The 13088-nt window shown below is 43.8% G+C and overlaps 1 protein-coding gene across 1 annotated transcript in view; it reads right to left on the bottom strand.

The window, feature by feature from the left end:
* The window catches only part of Cds1 (CDP-diacylglycerol synthase 1), a 73948-nt gene extending 63878 nt beyond the window's left edge, over nt 1-10070 (bottom strand). The window contains exon 1 of the mRNA XM_070013063.1: nt 9480-10070. Coding sequence (XP_069869164.1) covers nt 9480-9596 — 117 coding nt within the window. The 5' untranslated portion in view covers nt 9597-10070. The remainder of the gene's footprint in view (nt 1-9479) is intronic.
* Nucleotides 10071-13088: the final 3018 nt, after the last annotated feature.

Below are 13088 nucleotides of genomic sequence, written 5' to 3' on the forward strand. Positions count from 1 at the left end.
AGAACTTAGGTTCACAATCTTGTGTGACTGGTTAGTGTGAAAAGGGTTAAAAGTTTATTTAAGTGGAGCGCTAGTAGCTCACACCAGTAATTCTAGCTATGCAGGAGATCTGAAGATCACCTTTCAAAGCCAGCCAAGGAAGGAAATCTGTGAGGCTTCTATCTCCAATTAGTCACCAAAAAGCCACAAGTGAAGCTATGGCTTAAGTGGTAGGATAATAGCCTTGAGCATAAAAGCTCAGGGACAACACCCAGACCTTGAGTTCAAACCAGAGGACCAGCACACACACATAAAAATACTATCTACAATCAAGCAAAACCAAGACACCTGGCCAAAACGTCAGAAAAAACAAGTCTTACTCAGCTGGCCCTCTACCACTTGAGCTATGCCTCCAGTCTGGAGAACAGCAATTCTTTTTTTTTGGGGGGGGACTGTCAAGGAGCTTGAACTCTGGGCCTAGGCACTGTCCCTGAGCTCTTCAGCTCAAGGCTAGTGCTCTACCACTTGAGCCACGGTGACACTTGCAGCTTTTTCTGTTTATATCGTGCTGAGGAATCAAACCCAGGGCCTCATGCATACAAGGCAAGCACTCTACCACTGAGCCACCTTCCCAGCCCAGCAATTTTTATAAGAGGATGTAATTTAACTAAAATAGCTTTTTGTAAGAGGGTAGCTACCCTTAAAATGGTGAGGTTTATGTCAAGCAAGCACTCAAAAGATTCTAAATTACTACAAGGATATAAACAAATATTGCGAACTAGCAAGAGAAGGAAGGAAGCAACAGTAAAAGTAAAATTCAAACTAAGTCTCCTAAGCAAGTAGCTGTGAAGTCCATAGGTGTTCCTTATACACTACCCTATTATTTGTTTGTTAAACACAGTACAAATTACTGCAAATAGTTTTATTGCATACAGAATTCCAGGGATCTTTGTATTCATTAAACTCTACACGAAAAGTCTCCTATAGGGCTATTCAAAAAGCTTCCACCCTAAAGTTAGAATGAACTTGTGACTTTAAATGAGCATCATTATTCCACAATACTGTGAATTTCCGGAAATTAAGTAATCACTTAATCACAATCAAAAAAAAAAAAAAAGAACCTTGGGGAAGGGAGGGAGGGAGGGGATGGTAGGGGGAAAACAATGGAGGGGGTAACAATGTTCAAGAGGAAGTGGAAGTGTACTCATTACCTCACTCATGTAACTGTAACCCTCTGTATAGTATCTTTACAATTAAAAAAAAAAAAAAAAAAAAAAAAAAAAGCTTCCACCCTGAAACAAGTTCAAATGCAAGCACAATGGGTGGAAAGAAAACCACACAACCCTAAAGAATATGAACACATGGGGATATGGACATGGACATGGACATGGACGGACAGACAGACACACACACACACACACACACACACACACACACACACACACACACACACACACAAAATATTCTTGTTCTCCTAACTAGACCTTTGTATACTGAGGTGAAAAGTTAACCCTAAATGGACTTAATAAATTATTTCCTCCCTTCAGCACTATGATGTATTTGAGATGACTTAGTTGGGACAGAATGCTAACACTGTGCCCAATCTGAACTGCCAAGGTGGTAGGCCAGCTCTTGGCCAGCCAGATGAGAAGTTAGAATGGCTCCAGGCTCCTTACATAGAGCTGCAAGGGGGCCTAGAACCTGGCAAATGAATAAACCACAAGAAGCAGCCAGGAAGCAGAAAAACCTATGCTGGTTTCCTGGCTGAAAAGTGCAAAATAGAGCTTAGATTTCCAGAAGCATGAATTCCTTGCACAGGAAGAGACTCTGTTTCTTCTCCCCTATGCCTTTCACTTTTATGTTTTAAAAAAAGAATTTGATTATAATAACATGAAAAATAACTCTGACCTCTGTGGAAAAAGAAATATTTATAAAACTAAGTAACCTGGCCCTGTTGGAGCTTGAGATATACCCCAAAAATATGATTCTAGGAGACCAGAATATGACAAACCCAAATAAACTTCTTTGGACTATTTTCAACTAGTCACTCTAAGGAATTACAGGTACAGTAATGGCTTCTAAAAGCTGTCCTGTCATAAAAACCATTTATATCTATTAAGGAAATCTATATTGGAAAAGTATCCATATCAGAGAGGAGGAGGATCCAGACAACTTTATTGCCAGTCTTTATCTGTGTACCAGGACAACCTTTAGTCACTATTCGTGCCCCCGCCTACCACCTCCGCCACCCCCGCAGAAGGCTTAGAGTGATATGTAAGCCCCAGCATTTGACCACAGTATACACCTATTCTCCAGGACTCCTGTATTTCTGCTCTATGTCAATTTAATTTGTATCCCAGTAAAAGAAGTTAGAAGGGTGGGGGGAAGTTGTTTTTTCCTCTCTTAACTCATTAAGGAAATTCACTGTTCTTCACTTCAGTGTGAAGCATCTTTCTAAATTCTGAAACATTTCCCAGGTAAGTGGTTCAAAGTGAGAACAGCTACAAAATGAAACAATAGCCAATCCATTCTTCTCCTACTGAACTGTGCTGTGAGCAAGGAATACTTGTTCACAGGTACATTTCCCAGGTAAGTGGTTCAAAGTGAGAACAGCTACAAAATGAAATAAAAGCCAATCCATTCTTCTCCTACTGAACTGTGCTGTGAGCAAGCAATACGTGAAACATTTGTTTGATTTAAATACAGTTGCCTTGAGTCACAGAATTAAAGGATTTTGACAAAACATTTCCAGTTTAATGCCAACATTTTATAGGATCAGAAAAGTCAAATTAGTCCAAAAAAATCATACAAAAATAACTGTAAAATTTTTCATAAGGAAAAATGTCCATTACTTTTAGAAAGGTAAAAAATTTTGCATTTTATAGTCAGAGAATTTAAGATAAAACTCACCTCTACATAATTTGTGATTCTGAGCAAGACACCAGAGTTTTTTTTTTAATTTTCTTTAGCTATAAATGAAAGCTATCTCCCTTGTCTACATCATTTTTGAGATGTTCACATTGGTATTATGTATTAGCAAGTTATTTTGTTTTGTAAACTATACGTTATTTTATACTAATAAATTACTTTCTGGGCTGGGAAGGTCGCTCAGTGGTAGAGTGCTTGCCTTGCATGCATGAGGCCCTGGGTTTGATTCCTCAGCACCACATAAGCAAAAAGAAAAAAGCTGGAAGTGTCACTGTGGCTCAAGTGGTAGAGCGCTAGCCTTGAGCTGAAGAGCTGAGAGGCAGTGCCCAGGCCCAGAGTTCAGGCCCCACAACTGGACCAAAAAAATAAAAATAAAAATAAATTACTTTCGTTTCATTATTGTGTGCAAGGGAAGTCCACAATCTAATAGTTCAGTGTACTCTGTAATTAGCTATTGAGCAATAAGTAATCCTGGCTCCACCCTTTCTCTGGAAGGTATAGCACAAAATAGGTGATATGTGATTAGAGCCTTGCTCAAGGCAGGCATCCGACAAGAATTTAGCTAATGCAAACACCAAATCAAACCTCAGAAAGTAAAAGTTCCTTGTGAGTTTCTCTAAGGTCTGTTTTGCTTGTACTGAATAAAGATTTGTTTTTTAAAAAAATATTTCCAAATATGGAATGGCTAAAGGAAAACAAATATGCCAAACCAGTTTTAACTATGTTAGCCATGAAAAATATGACAATAGCCGATTTTACAGAAATTTACACAAAGAGTAATTACACTATACTGTGTACTGTTAAGATGTGTCTTCATGAGACAATTTCTGAAACACCATTTAAATTGCCTCACCTCTCTCAGTGCATTCATGACAAAATAAACAAAATAAAGTCCATTGTCTACACATTCAAAACTTGTCAACAGTTGATAACATTCTACCATCCCATGGGAAACTCGCAATATACAAAAAGGAGTTGTCTAAAGCCAAGTACAAACAGCACATAAGAAATTCATTGAAAAGTTGAATTTTAACAATTTGTTGCATTAGTATGCTGTCAGATGAAACTCTGTAAAGAGTAGCCACAAGAACAATGATGTTTTCGTTAATGACATTTCCATAGAATGTTTCAGAACATATTTAGTAAACTAAGGATATGGTTAAAAAAAATTACTACCACAGTCTTTGTGTCCAGAAACCTAGACTAAGTTGTGTAAATTTGGAAAATAAATTCTAAAGCCTTAATTTGCTCACTAATAAAGTGGAGGTAATGAAATACTTAAATCACAGCAGTAATGAAGATTAAAATAAATAATACTTAAAACAAATACGGAAAGTTTCAGTAAGCATCTTACAAGAAGAAATATTGCTATTTCTTTCATTGTTATCACTGTATTATTGTGACATATTGGAAAAATTACCTGTAACAATGTGCATAAATAAAATGTTATGGCATGCAAAAATGCATTTAGAAACATGAGGCTGTACATCCAAAATGGCCAATATAAATCATACTTTAAAATGAAAATATGCCATTCCTCCTCTCTACAGAGCCTGTCTACATTTACATGACTTTAGAATTTATCTAGTAACATTAACTTTTCTATTCCTAAAGGCTCTGTTCAGGAAGTCAGTGTTTCTGTGAAAAGTAAGGAAGGAACTTCTGAATGACTCATCTGATCTTCAATTAAGAAGCGCCCAAGGGAAGTTTTATCCTAAGACTCTAGAAACCTCTTCCCTCAAAATCTCTACCCGGGGATGGGAATGTGGTTTAGTGGTAGAGCACTTTCCTTGCATGCATGAGACCCTGGGTTTGATTCCTCAGCACCACGTAAGCAGAAAAAGCCAGAAGTGATGCTGTGGCTCAAGTGGAAGAGTGCTATCCCTGAGGCTCATTCCTACCTGGTTCTTTTTTATACAAATTCCAAACTGTTATACAGTGATTCTTACCCAATCCTACCAAGTTCCCACCTTGATAGATACACCTTAACCCATACTTTCTCTGGGGTACCAGGCCTGTAATCCTAGCTACTCAGTAGGCTGAGACCTGAGGATCCCAATTCAAAGTCACCTTGGGCAAATCCAAGGCTCTTATGCCCAATTAACTATCAACAGTCCAAAAGTAGAGGCTTTGTTCAAGTGGTAGATCACTAGACTTGAGCAAAAAGGCTAAGCTTTTTATGCCAGTATGGGCAGAAAAAAAAAACCAAAACCACTTTACTTATCCTACTCTAAGTTCTCTGTGAACTCCATGCCACTCTAAGTCTATGAGCATCAATTAGTATGACCTACTGTTGAGTTAAAAATTATATTAACCGGGGCTGGGAAGGTGGCTCATTGGTAGAGCGCTTGCCTTGCATGCCTGAGGCCCTGGGTTCGATTCCTCAGCACCACATAAGCAAAAAGAAAAAAGCCAGAAGTGGCTCTGTGGCTCAAGTGGTAGAGAGCTAGCCTTGAGCTGAAGAGCTGAGGGACAGTGTCTAGGCCCAGAGTTCAGGCCCCACAACCGGACCAAAAATATATATATATATATTAACTATATCAATTTTCTCTGAAATAAAGATGTCCAACTCTTCCCTGAGTTTGCTAATTCTTGGTCATTGCATATGATGTGCCTTAAAAACGGTACTACAAATACATGCCAGCTTAAACTGAGCAGTTACTAAGAGCTCTTAAAGCTCATTGGTTTTGAGTCCCTACCTTACTGACAAATTCAAGAAGCTCAAACACTTTGAGTGTCCCTCTTCTGTTTCTCAAAATGTTTCTGTGTCCACCCTCGATTTCTGCATTCTTTTTTTTCCCTCAAAGGAGGTTTCCTTCACCCAATGTCTGCTTTCTTTCTGCTAGGTCCTACCCATCCTCAGTGGTACTTTCACGTGAGTTCTTTGTCACAGAAACACTTATTTCCAATTCACTGAAGGAGAGAATCTTCATTTGATCCTCCTGTCCTCTCCAACTGTTTCCAATGCTGCTTCCCAGCAATGGCAAACATCTCACTTAGAAAATCCTGGCTTCTACTAAAGCCTCTGGCTAATCTCACTGTTCCATACCTGAGTCCTTCTAGTATCAGCAGCCCCAGAACCTTCACTCTCATGGTCACTCCCTGCATCTTCAACTCTTTTTCAAATGTGCCAAAACTGTCTTCAGTTCGTTCCACTCCCCTCGATCCTAAAAAGGATTAAATATCCCCAGTCCCGCCCTTCCATTTCAGCTTCCACCACCCCCATTAGCCACTTTGTCACTTAAGCTCCATTGCTTAACCTATGTTAGAAATGACGTCCTCCTAACCCTACTCTCCCAAGCACACTCCCAAACTAAATAGCTTTTCAATGTTTACTTCTTTCCTGAAAGTGTCTTTAATCATCTATCAAAATGTGTTTCCCATCCTCTTCTTCTTCTTTCACTAGTCATACCTAGTCTAAATCCCTCATTGCTACCTGAAATATACATCCCCTCTACTCCAATTTCACTACCTCTTCTACATTTCTGTAAGCCCCATTAGATCCTATCTATCCCAAAGGGTTTCTTTTTGGCAGGTCATTCCCTCGTACAGTCCCTTCTTAAGATCGTTGCAAGAGCAATAAAGATAATGCCTCTGGAAAACTCAGAGATGAGCTGTGTGTGGTGATATGCACTCATAATCCCAGCACTCAAGAGGCTGAGGTAGAAGGGTTGTGAGTTCAAGGCCAGACTGAGCTACACAGAAAGACTCCGTCTCAAAGAAAAAAACAAAACAGACAGAAAAGCACTCTGAAATAGCTTCAAGGAATAAAACCCAATCTCACAAGGTTCCTGAGCTTCCAACTCCATCTGGCGTGTTTGTGCCAGTTTATGCTTTAGGTTTTCTAAACTTTCCGTGTTCTGTGCTTAGAATAATGCTGGTTCAAGAAACAGTTCTGAATGCCTCTTGCCTGGACTGCCCTGCCTAGTGGCTTAATTTCCAGAAATCTTTCATTCCCAGTTCAACTGTCATACCCTCTTCAAAGCTTTTTCTATAGACTCTATCCAGGCCCACCTGGATGTCTAATAAATCTAATTCATTTGGTGGGATGGACTCCTTGAGGGTGGTGATCCTCACACACTCTTCATCTTCCCAGTACCACTCCAGAAATTAACCCCAGGAACATTCCCCCAAATGCAACAAGTGGTTTTGTTTTCACTTACTAATTCTCAGGAATACAGACCCTTCTTTAGGCTTATGTCCCCAAGTCCTGAACAGTGGCAATCGTGGTAGCACCATTATGCAGTCTACAAAATGTCAAGGCCTGGGCTTGTACTATAACAGTCACAAAGAAACACCTCCTCCACTTCCGTAATTCCTCAAGATTTTTACTTCTACAGGAACTTGAACAGAAAAGGCACTTGAAGAGTTTAAATGGACTAAATATTAACATTAATGCACCTCCAATGTGCAAGCTGATTTAAAAATAGTCCTTGACCTGAAAATAGAGGCATAGTCAAATATACACCCTGATAAGAAAGGAAAGAGGATAGAGTTCGTCTCCAAGCTTGCCAAGCCAAAAGCTCCTTGAGATGTACTCTATAAGTACAGCAGTATTTTAAGCACATTTTGAATAGGTTCTCCCTTGTCTAAGAAATCTGAGCAGAACAGGTTACATTTAGTCTCAGAAAACAAAATCCAGAAGTATTAATGCAAACCAACAGCATGGCGTTTACAACAAATATGCAAGTAATGAGTTGATCCAGTCACAGACAGTCCCAAGACAGCTACAGACAGCTATAGACAACAGCACTGAGTCAAATCACACCTCAGAAGTAGTTTCCCATTTTAAATACAGGAAGGTGTTAAAACACAGAATGACTTCCAAAGGCCTTTCATGCATGGTTTCCAGAACATGTTTTTGTCTTAGTAAAACCATGTTAGTTTCCTCCAGTTAAGGAAGTCAACACTGGAACAGGCTAGTATTTCCTTAATTCTAAAGTATACTTATGCTAAAGCAAAATAAATCCCAACCTATTTAGTCCTATTTTTGGTCTAATTCCCCAGGAAGTTTTCATAAAGCCAGCCCACAGTTTCTAGCTTTTAACTTGAACCTTTAATAGCTGGAAATTGTTCTATTTTCTGTAATGCCTTGACACACAGATTCTCTCATAGACTCATTTTATCAAAGATCATCTCATTAGCTCTAAAGTTTTGGTCCAGCCAGGTGCTGGTAGCTCTTGCCTATAATCCTAGCTACTCAAGAGGCTGAGATCCAAGGATTGTGGTTCAACCCAGACTAGAAAGTCCGTGAGACTCTTATCTCCAATAAACTACTCGGAAAATGCTGAAAGTGGTGTCGTGGCTCAAATGGTAGAGTGCTAGCCTTGAGCTCAAAAAGACTCGGGAGCAGTGGCCGGGCCCCAAGTTCAAGCCCCAGGATTGGCGCGCTCACACTCACACACACACACACAAACACACACACACACACAAAATCACTATTGTTTACTGTTTCATGATACCAGGTGGCACCTCTGTCCCAGGGGTTTGCAACTTGGGTTACATGAGTTTCATTAATATCAACTTCCAGAGGAAACTGTCTCTAAGCCAGAACTGACAATGAATCTCAGCAACAGTACAAACCAGAAAAATCAGAACCAGATGACTTAGACTCTCCTACACCAAGGCACTGACCTTGACCTTGGGCTAAGTGCCTCGCTGGGGTAGTTCAAAGTGCAAGCTGGTAGGAATACTTGGAAGTCTTTGCACTTCTTAGATAATGAAATTTGATAAGCAAAAGGTTTTTTTTAAATATATATAAAAATCATCTAAAGTCATCGATTCTCTGACCTAACTTTTTAAACCATCCAGCCTAAAAGGTCAGAAAAGTATGAAACACTCCCACACGTTGCCCTTTTCTAGCTTTATGGGGAGTAGGGGGTCCTTTATCAACTCAATCTTAAATGGGAAACAAGGTTCACCTCGGAGATAGGGAGTGGAAAACCCATGAATGAATGCGCCAAGTTAAAAGCAATCTATTTGTAGGCTGAAGACCTACCCTGTGTGCCGGTGACTCAAAGGTCCTGGACGTTTACAACTGTGTCAAGTGCGTGATCATCTCAAGCCTCCAAAAATTCATTTTATTTTTTACAGAAAAGGACAGAGCCAGGCAAGTCCTGACGGGCTAGCTCAAGAAGCCAGTCCTTGTTAGAACCCAAGGGTGCACGTCTTAACCTGGAGCCCCAACTTCGTCCCGGGTATGGAGGAAAGGGGAGAGGTGACGACTACTAGAAAGGCTTCAGCTACTCTAGCGACAGGTTCCACCCCAATGCCAGCGCGGGACCCAGATTCTAGGTGGGACTGGGTGGCGGGGGACTGGCACGGGAAGAAGCTAAACTGGAGCCAAGTGGAGGAGCGCAGCGCCTTCCCCCCTGGCCAGGGCACACCATGCCTGGCCTCCCGGCTCCCGACCCCACGTGGGGTTAGGAGAGGCGGGCAGCGGGTGAGCGGGCCGACGCCGGGGCGCAGCCCGCGCCTTCCTCCGCCAGGCTGCCCGCCCCCCCGGCCCCCAGGGCGCCGCCGGGCCCCGGACCCGCCCGGGCGCGGGCTGCGCCTCCCGCCGCTCCACTCACTTTGTCACTGGTGCTCTCGGTTTCGTGGTCGCCGCCGGCCGCCTCGCCCTCGCGGGGTGGCGGCGCCGCCGCTGGCCCGGGGCCGGGGCCGCTTCCACGGTGTCTCAGCTCCAACATCTCCCGCGTCGCCGTGTCGGCCTCGTCTAAAGCCCCGAAACCCGAGCTGCGCGCGGGGTCCGGCCGGCTGCCCGCCCGGTCCCCTTGGAAGTCCAGCGGAGCCGCGGGCACTAACACCCCGTCAGCATGGAGCCCCGCCGCGCCGGGTCACCCCCAAAACGGCATCAACGAGCGAGCGCTCGAGGCCGCCTCCGGGTGCGGGGTCGGCTCGGGGCGCCTCTGCCGGAGCGAAGCAGCCGGAGACGCGGCGCGGCCGCCGGTTGCCAGGTGCGCGTCTCCACGCAGAGGCCCAGGTGGGAGGGCGCGGAGGGGCGGGAGGGGGGCGGAGGGGAGGGCTGGAGACGAGGAAGCCCGACCCGCGGCTGCGCTCCGCCGGGGCACACGCCACGGGGGCCTGGCCACTCCCCGCCCCGCCTCCGGGGGCCCGACGCCGAGTCCGCAGGTTGCCGGCCCCTCACCTCCCTCCCCGCTCCGGCCTCCCGCAGCCGGGTCACGCGCCGCAGACCCCGCCCCGCCCCGCCCCTCTGCGCTGCACTGCGGTTCCCACAGCCCCGCCTCCCTCGCGGAGGGTGACGTCACCGGCCCGAGGCCCCGCCCCCGACACCCGCGCACAGGTGGGGGCTTTGAAAGCAGGTGCGGGCTGGAGGGGAAGCGCGCGGGGGAAGGTGGGGGGGAGGGGATGCGTGCACGTGCGTAAGAACTTGGGGACTGGGCACCGCGGAGGCGGGAGGACGCCTGGTACCGACTGATTGACAGCGCCCCGCGCTCCTGATGACTCCGGGGTGGCTCAGCCTGACACGCCGCGGCGTGGCTGGGCGTCTCCAAGCGCAAACTTGTCTGGCAGGACCGACTCGTCGACCCCGCGCCATTCCAGGCCCGCGTCACCACCTGGGAAATCGGAGGAGCGTCTGGCTCCCTGGGCGTCCTTCTGAGGATGGGTTGGGTGACCATGTCGCCACGTCCTAAGTTTGTCTCCCAGAAACTCGGTTAGGAACAGGTGCGGTCTCCGAACAGTCATGGACCTTGGGCTGCTAAAGCTGGCTCGGGAAGGACACAAGATCCGCACTAATTCCAGTCCAAATCCTGTTAGCAGGTGATTAGTTTTCTTAACACGGTACTGCCACCTGGTCTGAACAGACAAAACAGAACAAAACACACCGGACAGGCCTTCACACGAACAGTACAACCTTCACAACACCTGTATAAAAAGAAATCAATATAAATTTCACAAGGTCATTACTGACACAGGGAAAATACCTTAGTAACAAATGAGCGTAAACAGAAGTCAAAGGGTGTGTGGAAAGGCAGAAAACAAACACATCCACTTACTTCACCAAACATATATCCTCCTTCAATATATATTTTCTATTGTAAAGATACTGTACAGAGAGGTTACAGTAACACCAGTAAGGTAATGAGTACATTTCCTATTGATCATCGACCAAACACATCTTTAAAGCAATGGGCTCACCTTGGATTGTCACATTTGCAAGAATGCAGAGAAACTATAACTTTGGCCCTTGAGAGGAAAAGTTAAAAAAAAAAAAGATATGAAACTCCATCTTATAAATGATGTACATGTGTGGTTTTCTATAAGGAACTGAAGGTAGAGATTAGGTTAATACATTGGTTTTTTTAATCTCTCATTATTTATTTATTGAGGACCATAACTAGCTAAAGAGGCTACTGAAGACAGTAGTAGGCTCTCTCCTCTGTACTAAACTTCATCTAGCATAAAGGGTTAGAAATGTCCCATATTTTACTTTCCCCGAAGTAAAAAGCCTGGGTTCAAGCCCACTGTTGCCACCAACTGGCTATTTGGCCTTGGTGAGTTGTTAAACTATAAAACCCTAGCCATAAAATGGAAAACAAAGAGTGGCCTCTGTGATTTCTTCTAACACTGGCATTATCAAAATCCAGCCCATCCCCACACCATGCTTCAAGCATAAAGACACCTGAACACTCTCTTCTCCTGTCCCTAGTCAATCCCATAGCCCCATTTCTCTTCCCTTTGCTGCAGGAAGAAGAAAATGATGGTGACAGGAGTTGCAGGAGAGGTCAAGAAGACAGATGTGTATAACAGAAGAAAGTTTTTCCTTAACCATGGAGAGTATGGGACGTGCACAAAGAAAATGAAATAGAGTGATTTACTACACTTTACCTCACCCTTCCTTAAGCTCTGCCACTTCCTGTATCTTAGCTGGTACCATAACTTCATTCTGTCACCTTTGCTATAGTCATTGCCACCAGTTGAGTGATTAGATAGAGCCTAAGAGGTGGGAATTGCAGGAAGATCTGTTACCAGAGTGGCAGTCTTTAGCTCATGCAGAGTTGGCTGAAACAAATTTAGACATGAATGGATGTAGAGATGTAGCTTAACAAGGAAAATATATGTCGTGATTATATGCTTTTTAAAGGAAAGATGAAAAAAGTGTCTTTCGCTTTATACGAAGGATTCATTTCGATATGTATTAAAATAGACACCAGTAATGGCATCCACCATTTATTTAATATACAACTAGCTACAACTAGCCTTACTGAGTTTTATGCTTGCAGAACATTTCGATGTCTTTTCTTTTAAGTTTTATCTTCATTTTTCTTCATTCAGAGGCCTTATGTCCTCTTAATTTATTTTTGGTTGTGTTCTGTGATACAATGTCTGGCATGCAACAGCTTCTGAGGCCTCCTCTGTTAAGATTTGCACAATTAAAGTCGCCTGAGGGCTTTCAGGAACCCCTAAGCATAGGCATGGGCAAAATCAAATAGGAGACACTCAGCCAAGACATAGTTCTTGGCTGAGTTAAACATTTTCCACTTTAGTGGTCTTGGAATTATTTATAAGTCTTAGCAAAGGATTTGCTAGAGGGTGTGTGTGTGTGTGTGTGTGTGTGTGTGTGTGTGTGTGTGTGTGTGTGTGAGAGAGAGAGAGAGAGAGAGAGAGAGAGAGAGAGAGAGAGAGAGAGAGAGAGAGAGAGAGAGAGCTGTTATTTATGTTCTTTCTGTTTTTATCTAGGTTATTAAACCTTCTCTATTGCCCAAAGTAATGTGTGTAAGTTGAAGAGACCTGCTGTCTTTTCTCCCTGACCGTATTCTGAAGTTTCCCTGGTAAACATTCCCTTCTTGTGTGGGAACTGGAGCTGCTTTCCACAGCAGAGGCTCAGAGGCGCCTGGCTGGAATGTCCCCATCTTGCCAGGGGAAGAAGAACTCTGCCTCAGCCAAGCGTTTCCAGTTGCTTGGATACCTATGGTATAGCTTTTGTCGTTTGACCTGTCTTCCTCTGTTGTTGCTCTCTGCTTATAAGAGGTAGGAATTTCTTCTTTAACTCTACCAGAGAAGAAACATTTGGTGGGAAAATCCTGAAAGACAATTGATGTTTACATTCTTCTTTTAAGTGAAAACTGCGCAGGAAAACAATGTTGTGCTATCAAGAATAACAGTGAGGCAATACCAGAGCAAAGTGCAGTGGTATAGTCAGACGCATAAGGGTTTTT

The sequence above is a fragment of the Dipodomys merriami genome, unplaced genomic scaffold (genome assembly GCF_024711535.1).
Source record: "Dipodomys merriami isolate MVZ:Mamm:240054 unplaced genomic scaffold, mDipMer1.0.p SCAF_9, whole genome shotgun sequence".
In the NCBI taxonomy this organism is placed as follows: Eukaryota; Metazoa; Chordata; class Mammalia; order Rodentia; family Heteromyidae; genus Dipodomys; species Dipodomys merriami.